Genomic DNA, 12,001 nt, shown 5'->3' with positions numbered 1-12,001 from the left:
ATTATCACTCATCTCGGGCAATGTGTTTTTCTCTAATCCTAATCTGTGCTCAGCCTGTACATGTATGTACACACGCACTATGCATGCAACTCACATCAAGTCTCCTCCTGTAGTATATGTTCAACGACGCTGGGCTCCTGATTTCCCTGAGCTCTCATATTCCCAGCTCTAGACGCTCCGAGCTTTGCCCAGATTTTCTGCAGATTGTAGCTCGGAATGGCTTTAAACTCAAAAGAGCAGAAGGCGGCCTACTGCTTCTTGGCATCTTGTACTTCTGCGAGACCGTCCTTGAGCGCCTTCAGGGCCTTGTCAACTTCGCCCCTTGACTCATCCGTTATACTGACACCCATGTGTCCAAAACGAATGTACTTGGTCGCGATTTCCTTATGCAAGCCACCTGCAAAGATGACTCCTCGGGACATGAGTTTAGGGAGAATCTCGGGCGGAGTGAGACCCTCGGGTAAATAAATTGCCGTCATAGTGTTGGCAGCATTCGCTGGGTCGGTGGCCAATTGCTTCAGGCCGAGCTTTGCGACTTCTGACTTGACGTATTCGCTCATTTTGCGGTGCTTGGCGAAGCGCTCTGATATGGGACTCGCGAGGATTTGCTTGAGGGAGGTGTTGAGCGCTTGAACCAGCTGTGTTGGGGGAGTTGCGAAATAGCTAGGCTTCTTTGCCTCGTAGTTCTGCATGATAGGTAACCAATTCTTAAAGCTTGCATAGTAGGACCCCGGAGGAGATTTGCGGGCTTTGAAGACATTAATGGCTTTCTCAGACACCATGGTTATGGACAAGCCTGGAGGGCATCCAATAGCCTTCTGTGATGCAGTCAATGCCACATCTACGGACCAGTCATCAAAGGCAAGTTCTTCGCCACCAATCGAGCAGACACCGTCTACAACGAGCAGGGTGTCAGGCGAAACCCGTTGAAGCAGCTCGGCGAGGGGTTTGATCTGAGAAAGAACACCGGTCGAAGTATCAACGTGGGTGACTGTGACAGCCTTATATTTCTTCTCTTTTAGGGCGGCTTCAATTTCAAGTATTTGTGGACGGTCGCCAATGGGAGCTTTTAGCTGAGTAGGCTTTCCGCCATAGGTAATAATGGCATCAGCGAAGGAATCGGCGAAGTAGCCAGTGTGCAGAACCAAGACATCTTCACCAGGCTCAATCAGATTGGCGGCCACAAGATCCCAGCCCAATGTACCGCTTCCGGCGAGGACGAAAGGTTGGGAGTTTGCATTCTTGGTCTGAAAGAGATCTCTCAGAAGGGTGAGTGTTTCACCAAAGGTATTGACGAACGGTTGGCCGACATGGGATTGGGCATAGTGGGCCATTGATTGCGAGACCTCGTCACTGATCTCGATGGGTCCTGGAATCAGGAGTGAGGCATGCTCTGCTTGTGTGGACATCTTGGGAGAGGACGACGTGGAAAGGCTGCGCTTTTGAACCTTTGGAGACAGCGCGAGTGTTGTTGGAGGTGGGGGGGGAGTGTAAGGAAGGTCGTCGTCGTAGGGCAATGAGGACCTTTCAGTGGTATAAGGAGTGTTTATAGGAGGATAAGAGGATTGATGATAGCTGTCCAGGTGTCTTGAGATCAAACTCAGACGAGTTGAGGCAGTTGAATGAGGGCGATTGGGAGCCAGGATTGCGACTGTGGGGGAGGGGATTGGGGAGGTGCAAAAGGTATGGCGGTTGGTGGTGACGATGGTCGGTGGATTGTGAGTGGCTGTGGGATTCCGGTACAGACGCCGATGCGGGCGGGAAGTGCGAGGAGTCGATGTGGAAGAAGTCGAACAGCTCAGAGTGCGGATACTCTGCCTAGTGGTTTTAAGTGGACGTGCTCGTAGCGACGAGGCTTTGAGGGCAATGTTAGAAGAAATGGTCGAATAACTTGAGATGCTGCACGGAGTCATCGTGGCTAAATTAATTGCAACGTCTCCGTCGTTGTCCAAATTTTTAGGATGGCACCACCTGCTGCGGTGTGGTGCAGCTCCACGTTCGAGTAACAGGCGTTGGCGGGTTGTGGGCAGAAAATAACAAAGGACTCAGATGGGGCGTCGGATAGAGACTACCGCGCAATAGGACCGGCCTGGGAAGAGGTGGGCCAAGGGTCTCGAATTGCCGGAATATTGCTATGGACGAGGGCAATTACTCCGTGCTAACTAGTCCTTGAGAGAGATTGTCTTCAGCCTCACTGCATTAATCACTCGTATGCACCACAACACTCAGCAGAACACGTTCCCTTTTCTACCCCAGAAGAAGCCCTCGTGAATCCTGGTGAAATTGCGGCCAGGTCGGCGTCCAACCAGGACTTCCAAGCGAAGAAGCGTCCTCGGTCCTTCGGGTCCTTTCTGCAAGGGCCGGAAAAAGGAATAACCGAGCAACCATGGAAAAGCCTTCGTCACGTGGGGGTCACGTTTATTTTACACTTCTCACGAGCTTCTCTCGCTATCTCAAGTTCTCACCCGCGTTGTACTGTACTGGTGCGTTGCCAGTGACGTGAATAATCCAATAACCAAATCCCACCATCAGAATATCTATATCTGCCCGCCCGCTATGCTCATCTCATTCTTCAATACACTAATCGGCACAATCGATCCGAACCCCTCGCCCTCAGCTTTTCTTCCTCCTTTTCCTTCAGGTAGCGGAGGATGATATCTTCCCACCAGTCCATGTGACCCTCCACGGCATCTCATCTGGGTCAAATGTAGCCGGGTCGATCTGTTCATTTGGTGTGAGGTGCTTGCGCAGATACCTGTACACCATGATCTGCACACCGTCCGGCAACTTTCTAGATTGAGCGCGCCTTTGTCCACCTTCCAACAGCAGAATGGGAACACTTGTTTTGCACAGTTGACAAAGTTCTTGATACTTGTCTGGAGAGAGCCTCTTGATATTGAGGTTGTTGCATTGCCTAATCTCGTCGCTAGCCTCTGGCCGAGGAACTTGGTCGACTTCTGGAGTCACATCGCGCTCATCGATGATTTGACTAATCTCATGCAGAGTCATGTCCAGGAGCTCTGTCGCTGCAATGCTCTCTCCCTGGAGGAGATCTTGAAACAATACTGGTTGTTGATTTTGTAACAGGCGGTAAAGTTGTTCTTTCTTCCTCTCATTGTCGCCTCGGAGGAACTGCGTTAATGAGGTAAACATTGGCCGACGTTCGCCCTCTCACACCAGCAGACGTTAAACCTTTCTCCAGTAAGGTTCTGTTTGCCTCCAACCCTGTTTCCGGCCCCTTGATTTCTTCTTGTACACCCGCGAGGTCTTGCTCATTTGTTGTTTCTTCTTATTGCCGATATCAGGTTTTCGAGCCGCCATGGCAGAATTGCGACTGGCAAAGACTATTGGTAGCTCCCGGTCTCGACGCTTGGATTGTGAATTTGTGGACGTGCCTTGCTTTCGAAATGCTATTGAAGAAGACAAAGAAGAAGGGCAGACGTTGTGTTCGTGGGCGCACAACCCTAATATTGGCAGATTCAGTTTGATTGTGTGATGGCGGTCCAACGCGTCGTTGTTGAGGCAGTCAGTGCCTCACTGCCTTAGTCTGAGCGCGATGTGACAGTCAAATATTTGGACACAAAAAACTTGAGTCACATATTACACATTAAGCATCGCATTGTGGTGGCCTCTTTCTTACTTGCAAGCGGCAGGTCGACACAATATCTGACCCGGCAACACAAAACTAGGGCTATACCAAGTTGCTTTCCATATGCATGCATTCTTCATACTTTTGAGCTTCCAGAGTGCCTCAAACCCTGAATGCCAAGAATCTTCGAGGAAGTCACTGGCAGTATCACAGCCCTTGTTTCCAACAAGCGAGCGATTACAGCGAGTAGATAACTCGCAAGTCTGCTATCACTGGCGTCTGCCGCGGATGCATTGCCATTTCCCAGAACAAGTCTGCGCCATATGCAGGCTGTGGTCTTTGTTTATGCGCTTTGGCAGATAGTGAGTTGACGCAACTAACTCCACGAATCTAGCTTCACCCACAGCCTTTGTCTGCCGGCTTTGTCTTCAGTTTAGTTGCCATGCTCATATCCGCAGTTCGGATCGTCCACGTATTACCTCCAGCCCAGACCGAACACGAAACTTGTATCTGCGAACTTCGGCGTTGACATGTAGACTCGGTTCGATATCTCTATATGAAACGATCGGTAGGGATTTTGACTGTAGCGGCGCCCGATTCGACACAGAAGAGTCTGATATCATGAAGGATCAATACGAAATACGAAATACGTTGCAGGAAACTACTCCGCCCAAGATTTGACCCAATTACTGATCAGCACGAAATGATTCTAAACACGAATCCTCACGATTGGTAAGTTGTACATATCTGAGTCTCGTTGATCCGAGGTTTGCCATTGAGGGCATCATGGCTGATTCGCAAATGAACGATCCTTGTACAGCCGACCAGCGAGCAATCTCATCTTCAGAGATATCCAGCTTAGTACATGACAATTTGGAGGCATTATGGCAACGGTCTAACGACTTAAATAATCGAGGAGTTGGCACTCTCCCTTATAACTACACTCCAAAACGATGTCGCCTAAACCACCATACCAAGGATCTACCTATACCTTTTCCCATGCGCAATTGGGCAACCTGAAGGGAAGGCGAATCGAGTCTCCTCATTTCCCGGGATCACCGGTCGTCCAATTCCGGTTCATTCCATATGCCACAGTTCCAGACCGATTCCTGCCATCCGTAGCCGCTGACTAAAATCCCATCAACCTTTGGTAGCAGACCGCTCATGGACTTTACGCACTTTGGGGCAGCATGTTCCCAACCAGGGGCCACAAAACCGGCTTGGTCGCTCCCCAAGGAGGGAAACTGCCGGACGATGAACAATTGGAGTTCGATGAATTCACATGCCTCACTGTTTCCATATCTGTCCCAGAGTCTCAATTGTCCCTGCCGACGACTAAGGCATTGCCGGCCATGGTATATATCCATGGAGGGGCCGCACAGGATGGCTGTGGTCACGTTGATGGCATACACGATAATGCTCCCTTGACAGCATTTTCTCACTCTATTTTCCTGCCAGTCATCGTTGTCAACATCGGCTATCGCTTGAACTGGGTAGGAAGCATCGTCTGTCAAGACCTCTTGGATGAACACACCTCTAACCCTACGAGCACTCACGGCCCCTTTAATCTTACTATCCAAGATCAGAGAAACGCATTTGCTTGGATACATAAATTCGTCGGTGGTCTTGGTGGCGATGTATCGAACATCACGGCATTCGGCGAATCTACTGGAAGCATCTTCATGCTATATCACATTATCGGCTCGGAGCAACGCATGTTCGATCGTGCCATCCTGTCAATCCGGTCCGGTCATCGGGGACCTACCATTTAATGCCAAGGAAGCAGGATATCAAGCACTTTTGAAGCATTTTAACATCAACGGCGAAAATGGCCAAGAGAGACTTGAGCAGCTACGCCATGTTGATGCCGCAGCACTTGCCAAGTTCCCAGGCACGCACACGATGCCATTTGTCGGAGAAGTCCCAGGCATTAAAAGGGAAGACTCGCTCTTCACCAGAGGCTCTCCCACGTACTCGAGCCAATTTGAACTCATTCCAACAAACAAATGGCTGGGTGACATGATGATCGGCGACGACCTCTGGGAAGGCCAGACAATCTTTGAGATGCTCAAGCGAGCCCAACCAAAGGCACTCGTGGAAATGGTGAGCTCACTTTTTGGAAACGATGTAGCACAGGAACTGCTCGAAGCGTATGAAATTCCCATCTCGGGAGACATTGACAGCAACCGCTTCTTGCTCCAGCTATCGTACTTCATCGGCGACGTACTGTTTTCCGTACCAATCGACAAGCTGGCAAAGATCCTGGCGACCGCTGAAACTTCAGGTATAGAGGCAAGGAGACGGAAAATCTACCGTTACTCCATTGCCTTCTCCAACCCTTTCGCGGACAGTACCCGCAGTTTTGCACCAGGACATCGTTTTGGAGAAATCCTGTACCTCTTCCTCACAGTTTTAGAGCGGTATCCAGCGCGGCGAGGTAAATGGCTGGAACAACAGGCACGAGGGACTGCAAGGAGATGGATCACGTTCGCCTACGAGCAGGCGCCCTGGGACGATCACCGCATCTCCGCAGATGGCACGGACGCATCTGAAGCGAAGATCGCGATTGCTGACGACCTGCAAGGCTGAACGATTAGGACTGTGTCGGAGGACGAGGAGGTCAGTAAGAATGACTGGGATGAGAGGCGCTATGCTGGTTGGAGAGCCCTTGAGAAGGCGATTGAGTCTCTCAGAGCAGGAGCCAAACCTGGCGCCTCAGACGAGGACTATGCTGCCTTGCTCAACGGTGTCAGGCTCCGGATCTTGAAAGTAGTGTCGACATCTGTGCCGGAGTGAAGGAAGCCGCTCCGTAGCCGTCTAGTAGTACTCGTATGCAGTATGTATCATGAAATATTCTACGGCCGAAAGGGGTCCCAGTGTTAGCCGAAAACCCCGAGACCAGCGGGCCATGACTCACGAGTCACTATGTGCCATGTGTACTTTGATATTCGTTGTCTTTGGCCTCGATTGTAACCCCAGTACCTGCATTAATTACACTCACAGCCAACTGGGCCAAGCAAGCGAGTAAGCATGTGCTGGAGGCACTACATATCCGTACCACCAGTATCATTAGTACCCATATGTCTCATCTCGGCCGAAGAGAACCCTTTTCGAGGCAGCCTAGATGGAGACCCTTGTGGATCTCGCTTCGCCATAGGTCACTTGTACCTTACCATGACTCTATCAACATTGACCTTGCGTATTCTCCGATGTCTGCATACATATGCAAATATGGAAAGCAGAACGATGCTGCAACAAACAGGTTGTTCTACTACATATTGTAAGCTTTGCGGAGATCGAGGGACGATGTCATCGCCCGAATGGTATGTAGCATCCGAGGTAAAAAGTCATCATTATTGCCAATTAACTGGGGATCGTGCTCGAAGGGTATACCACCCGACCACTTGGTAGGTTTATATAAGTATCCTATCGGTTGCTGTACTTCAACCTTCCACTTCGTCACCACATTACTAGCGATCCGGATCATTCAAATAACGAACAACTCTATATATACCATATACCAACGACCCAAAACATGGCAACCACCACCGCTGCCACGGCCCCTCCACCCGGACCACCATTCACCATCCACCACCTGCACATCGGGCAATCCGAACGGATAATATGGCTGGCGGAAGAACTGGGACTGAGCTACACGCTGCAACTACACACGCGACACCCCATCTTCTCACCGCCGTCGCTCACCGCGTTGACACCACAAGGGTCCGCGCCGGTGCTGGCGTCCACGACGCCCTCCGGCACGCCCTTCGTGATCAGCGAGACCAACGCCATAACCGAGTACCTGCTCTCACCGCTCTACAACCCATCCGGCCATCTAACGGTCCGACCAGGCGCGGAGAACTACCACGCGTACGTGTTCTGGCTGCACTTCGCGAACGGGACGCTGCAGCCAGCGCTGGGCCGGAAGCTCACCGCGCAGGGCTTGGACCCGGAGGGCCTGAATCCGCGCTCGAAGGCGACGGACGCGGGCGTCGCGAAGGCGCTTAGGCATCTTGACGCGAGGCTGCGCGAGACTAGGGCCTGGCTGGCCGGGGATGTGTTCACGGCCGCGGACGTGATGACCGTGTGGTGTGTGACGACGATGCGCCAGTTTAGTCCGGTCGATCTGAGCCCCTACGAGGGCGTGCTGCACTGGTTGGCCCGCGTGGCCCAGCGGGAGGCGTATCAGCGTGCCATGGCCAAGGGCGATCCGGAGCTGGACTGGAGGAGGGCTATGACGGCCGAGGGGCCCGGGTTGTTTCCTCCGCTCCTGGCGTTGAGGGAGAAGGGCAAGAGTCAGAGCGATGGGTCCAAGGGTGGGCATGGGACGCCAAAAGCTTGAGCATTCCAGACCTTGAGAGTTGGCCATTGGAATGTACATCTGCTTGGGCTGGGATTGGCTTGGGTGTTTGCGGATTCCGGGGTCAGATTCGCTGGTGGAGGGAATTGAGGTGGATGGGATGTGGTTTGAGGGAGAATTCCGCGTGCTTGTTTCATCGCCCAGCCAGTGGAAAGGGGCGAGGGTCAAGATGAATGTGAAATATTTTGGAAATGAAGATGCAAGTTTTGTAGGTCTGTGGATGGAGGTCTATATGGTTCGGCTTCAGTGTGCGGCTCATCATTCATGCAGAGCACATCTCCCTTGGCTCGGACCAGCATCGCAGCCCAATCAAGACTGGATAACAATACTGGATAACGTCGTCTGCGGCCGCGCCGTTTGGCTTTCATTCAATCATGAATACCGCGATGCGATGCTAGGATCACCCCCATCATTCATTTCCTCAATCAACTATCTCACCCCAAGATTGTCTCCATTAGTGTTTTCCCAGCAAGATCCCTGCCCGGACTCTCGAGCATCCTGTAGACCCGGTTGCCACTACGATTCCCGAGCCAATTGCCTCGGTCATGTGGCACCTCACCGTCGCTATTCCTTCGTTTCCTGGCTCGCTTGTCGCCAACAGTCATGCCCCTGGTCCACTGGCCGGCGGTCTCGATGCGGATGTCTTCTGGACTGCGGGCGCTGGGTTTCCAGCGCGAGTCATCCTGCGTCAGCACGTACCAGATGCACAAAGGATCGTGCAGTGCGAGAGCGGCGCCTTCCCCCTCGTGCCCGATGTGTAGCCGTTCCATCTTGTCGAGCATGGGGTCCATGAATGCAGTCATCCACTGTGCGAGAGGGCTGCCTTGTTCGACGAGCGAAGATGCATGGCTAGTGAATAGGCCCCGGCTGAGCATGTGGTATTCGGTGATGTCGAGCGACATGAGTGTTAGTTTGAGCGGCCGTGACAGCTGAGCCGGGTAGTTGTCGAGGTGGAAAGACCGTTCGCCTTCCGTTGCGACAGGCATAGTGGACGCTGGGATCGGGGAGCTCAATGCGTACACCCGTGCAGCGGCGTATGGGTCAGCGTAGACATTGAATTCTGACACAGGAGTCACGTTGCCAATCCCATCTACGGTGCCACCCATGGTAACAACTTCTTTGCAGCGTAGAAACGTCTCCGGGTCTTCTGCAGCAGCGAGGGCGAAGTTCGTCAGAGGTCCAATTGAGATCAAAGTGATTGTATCAGCTTCGTTTTCTTTCAGGATCCGCAGGATTTCCTGATGAGCGGGCACGAGCGAAGGGACAAATGACTTGGTCGGTTCGTCCAGATCGGCCTCGTCTTTGGCCAATTCTGTGAGGGACGAGTTGGGCGGAGGCTGCTCAAACAATCTCTTCCAGCTCTCCTCGGGCGAGAAGTGTGGGTGGCTTGAATGCGTACCAGCCAGGCCATCGATGCCGTGGAAGTAATCGGCGCTCTCGATCCGGTCCTGTAGAGGTTCGTCGGCGCCAATGGCCACAAGGGGCTTGTACTTGGTGATTCCTTCGAACCCCACGGGTTTACCCTGTTCTTTCCGCCAATGGAGTTCTTTCTCCAAGATGTGGAAGATGGCCACGACGTTGCGCAGGCACGATCTTACATCCACATTCCCGAATGTGAGTGAGATGAGCACGACTTCGAGGTCTTCGGCCTTGGCGGCCAGGGCATACAAAATGGCGAGCACGTCGTCTACGCCAGGGTCGGTGTCGATGACGACACGATGTTTAGGGGCCATATTCCCTTTGGTCCGGTAAAGTCTCAGTTGTTGAGAGTAACAGTGATCTCTGAGGAAGACTGGACGAAGTGGTTGAAGAAGAATAATCTCTGTCGACAGTCAAGACCAAACTGGCCAAGGAATTAATAGATAAGGAACAGATGAATGGAGGTCAACTGCAATTGGACGAAGAAGCAATTCCTGGAAAATCAATAGATTGACAAGGTCACATTAGACATGAAAGCGTTACGATATTGTGGAGATGATATGGAGGATATTCGAGGATGTCCAGAATGCCAGCGATGCAAATCATCGGGGGCCTCCGATGCCATGTTGAAGGTGTTCCTGTGAGGGTTGCACGGTGGAAGGGCACCAAGGGTTCGATCCAGTCCTGCTTATATAATAGTATCCTCCAGGATGCGGATGAAGGCATCTCCATTCCTTGGCATCAGTTTCCCATAAGTCCCATTCCTACATTTCATGGTGACCTGAAGATCACGATCTCGATGGAATGCTGAGAGAGACTGAGTCAATGGCTATCATACTGCTAACTCGTGCGAGTACACAAAACGCAAAATTGGTCCACTTTTTGATATCTTCTCTAGATTTGGTGCTCGAGTTAAACGCAATCGCAAACAGACAGATATTGATGGCTGCTGCGAAACCGCTCATTTCCAGCTGGAGGCTCCCCCGGATGCTTGGTGTACTGTAGATATGGCGAGCCAGTCACCATGTAGACTTGCGTCACGCTGACACCGTTTTGAAAGAATGACGCTTAGCCACTACTGTTGTTCGACTGTCTTTTCAAAACTTTCTCCACGGCCCAAAAATCTCATGTTCTGCATGTTCTGCATGGTCTCATGCTCTTCGTTATACAAGGTTGGGAGGCACAGGTCTTGCTGCGCATGACAATGGAGCGTGTCTTGAGGGGCATGCTGGTCAATAGACTTTCTTCTTCTCGTCTACACTCAGTTGACCAGGTCCCATGTTCACCAGGAGCAGAAGACCACCCATGATAGAAAGAATCTGGAAGAAGTCATACTTGGCGAAGTCCTTGTGGGGATGGTTCTTATGCAGCTACGTATGTAAGTTAGTGGGACATCACACAAACGAGGTTGCACAGGAGAAGAGCTTACCGTCCAGAAGTTGTTGACAAGCACGTTGAAGATACTGAGGAGTAGGACCAAGACAATGGCACTGAGCTTCGCCTTGAAGCCGACAACCACCATGACACAGGCGACAAATCCAACAAGAATGACGAAAACTCGCCAAATGCTCCAGTCTCCTGCAAAGACAAATCCAACGAAGAGGAAGATGAGAAGGACTCGTCCACCGAGCTGAATGTACATCTTCTTGTCCTTCTCGTCAATGGTTGGAAGACCAGCAAAGACCCGGCTTTTCTTGACGAAGCTGTCTCCCAGAACCATGAGAAGACCACCGATGACGGACAGGTTGCGGAGGAAGAAGTTGAGATCGAAAATCAAGCCGTAGCCGAGAGCTTGGACTACCACAACGACGAGGAGACCGCTCACCGCATATTCACTATAGCGGCGCATGATGACGAGGGTCGAGCATGAGGACATTACGATGACATTGAAGATAAGGAAGAGATGTGTGATCCCCCATGGAACTGCGTCGGTTGTTAGCATGTTGTTTCTCGGGTTATAAGATTCCGGCCTTTCAAGCTTACTGTGTCTGAAATCCTTGAGATATGTGAGCTGATCGCCCCACTGAGTGATGATTCGGAGAGCATCTTCAAGAAAGGTAACCACGATAAGGAATCGCCCTATGGCTGGAAGATAGCTGGTTCAGGCGAACTCAGTCAGTCTTGAAATGTCTTGCAAGCCCGTCTACTCGAGATGGGCAGACTTACGGCTTCAAAGGCTCGCCCACGCTGGTCAACCAATCTTCGATTTTGCTAGTCTGTTCTCGAATTTGATCTAGAGGACTTGGATCACTTGTAGCATCCTGACTGCGAGGAGAAGAGAACTGATTGTTCAGGCCCAAGTTGTAACCTGCAGTTCCGCGTATCTGCGCCATGTTCGACTGCGGAGGATGTGACAGAGACAACGAAGCGAAGAGTGTACGGGGAGTCGAGACCGAAAGCAAGGATGGAGGGACGACAGGGGGGTTCTTTCAAGTAGTAGTGTACGGTGTGCTCGTCGTTCAGTGGTGCTCGGGGCAGAGTGGAAGTGGAAAGGGTGGAGGACAGTTTGCGTGGGGCAGAATGTGATGGGTGAAATTTGTCCTGTCAGGTTTGGTGCAGATCTAAGATTATATCGAGCGATCAATCAATCAAAGGGTGGCAAGAGAGTGGCAGCGGTGGCAGTAGTGGCAGTA

General features: G+C 51.7%; 6 protein-coding genes across 6 annotated transcripts; 2 read left to right on the top strand and 4 right to left on the bottom strand.

Moving 5' to 3' along the window:
• Window positions 1-248: 248 nt before the first annotated feature.
• On the bottom strand, window positions 249-1,409 carry A1O9_08037 (alanine-glyoxylate transaminase/(R)-3-amino-2-methylpropionate-pyruvate transaminase; the record flags this gene model as incomplete). The annotated part of the gene is made up of 1 exon (XM_013403592.1): window positions 249-1,409. One exon carries the CDS (start codon window positions 1,407-1,409, stop codon window positions 249-251), a length of 1,161 nt encoding a protein of 386 aa, XP_013259046.1.
• A 1,327-nt stretch (window positions 1,410-2,736) lies between these two features.
• On the bottom strand, window positions 2,737-3,171 carry A1O9_08036 (uncharacterized protein; the record flags this gene model as incomplete). Its single annotated transcript, XM_013403591.1, has 1 exon — window positions 2,737-3,171. A coding segment is annotated over one exon (435 nt), but the record flags the coding sequence as incomplete, so codon positions are not given.
• A 1,608-nt stretch (window positions 3,172-4,779) lies between these two features.
• A1O9_08035 (uncharacterized protein) lies at window positions 4,780-6,178 on the top strand (the record flags this gene model as incomplete). The annotated part of the gene is made up of 2 exons (XM_013403590.1): window positions 4,780-5,338; window positions 5,376-6,178. 2 exons carry the CDS (start codon window positions 4,780-4,782, stop codon window positions 6,176-6,178), a joined length of 1,362 nt encoding a protein of 453 aa, XP_013259044.1.
• Window positions 6,179-7,124: 946 nt separating this feature from the next.
• A1O9_08034 (uncharacterized protein) lies at window positions 7,125-7,931 on the top strand (the record flags this gene model as incomplete). The annotated part of the gene is made up of 1 exon (XM_013403589.1): window positions 7,125-7,931. The coding sequence occupies one exon, from the start codon at window positions 7,125-7,127 to the stop codon at window positions 7,929-7,931; it is 807 nt and encodes a 268-aa protein (XP_013259043.1).
• A 452-nt stretch (window positions 7,932-8,383) lies between these two features.
• Window positions 8,384-9,682, bottom strand: A1O9_08033 (uncharacterized protein; the record flags this gene model as incomplete). Its single annotated transcript, XM_013403588.1, has 1 exon — window positions 8,384-9,682. One exon carries the CDS (start codon window positions 9,680-9,682, stop codon window positions 8,384-8,386), a length of 1,299 nt encoding a protein of 432 aa, XP_013259042.1.
• Window positions 9,683-10,600: 918 nt separating this feature from the next.
• Window positions 10,601-11,701, bottom strand: A1O9_08032 (uncharacterized protein; the record flags this gene model as incomplete). The annotated part of the gene is made up of 4 exons (XM_013403587.1): window positions 10,601-10,738; window positions 10,798-11,291; window positions 11,352-11,464; window positions 11,535-11,701. 4 exons carry the CDS (start codon window positions 11,699-11,701, stop codon window positions 10,601-10,603), a joined length of 912 nt encoding a protein of 303 aa, XP_013259041.1.
• Between the last annotated feature and the right edge of the window lie 300 nt (window positions 11,702-12,001).

The sequence above is a fragment of the Exophiala aquamarina genome (genome assembly GCF_000709125.1).
Source record: "Exophiala aquamarina CBS 119918 chromosome Unknown aczIA-supercont1.6, whole genome shotgun sequence".
In the NCBI taxonomy this organism is placed as follows: domain Eukaryota; kingdom Fungi; phylum Ascomycota; class Eurotiomycetes; order Chaetothyriales; family Herpotrichiellaceae; genus Exophiala; species Exophiala aquamarina.
This window is presented reverse-complemented; position numbering and strand designations above follow the sequence as displayed.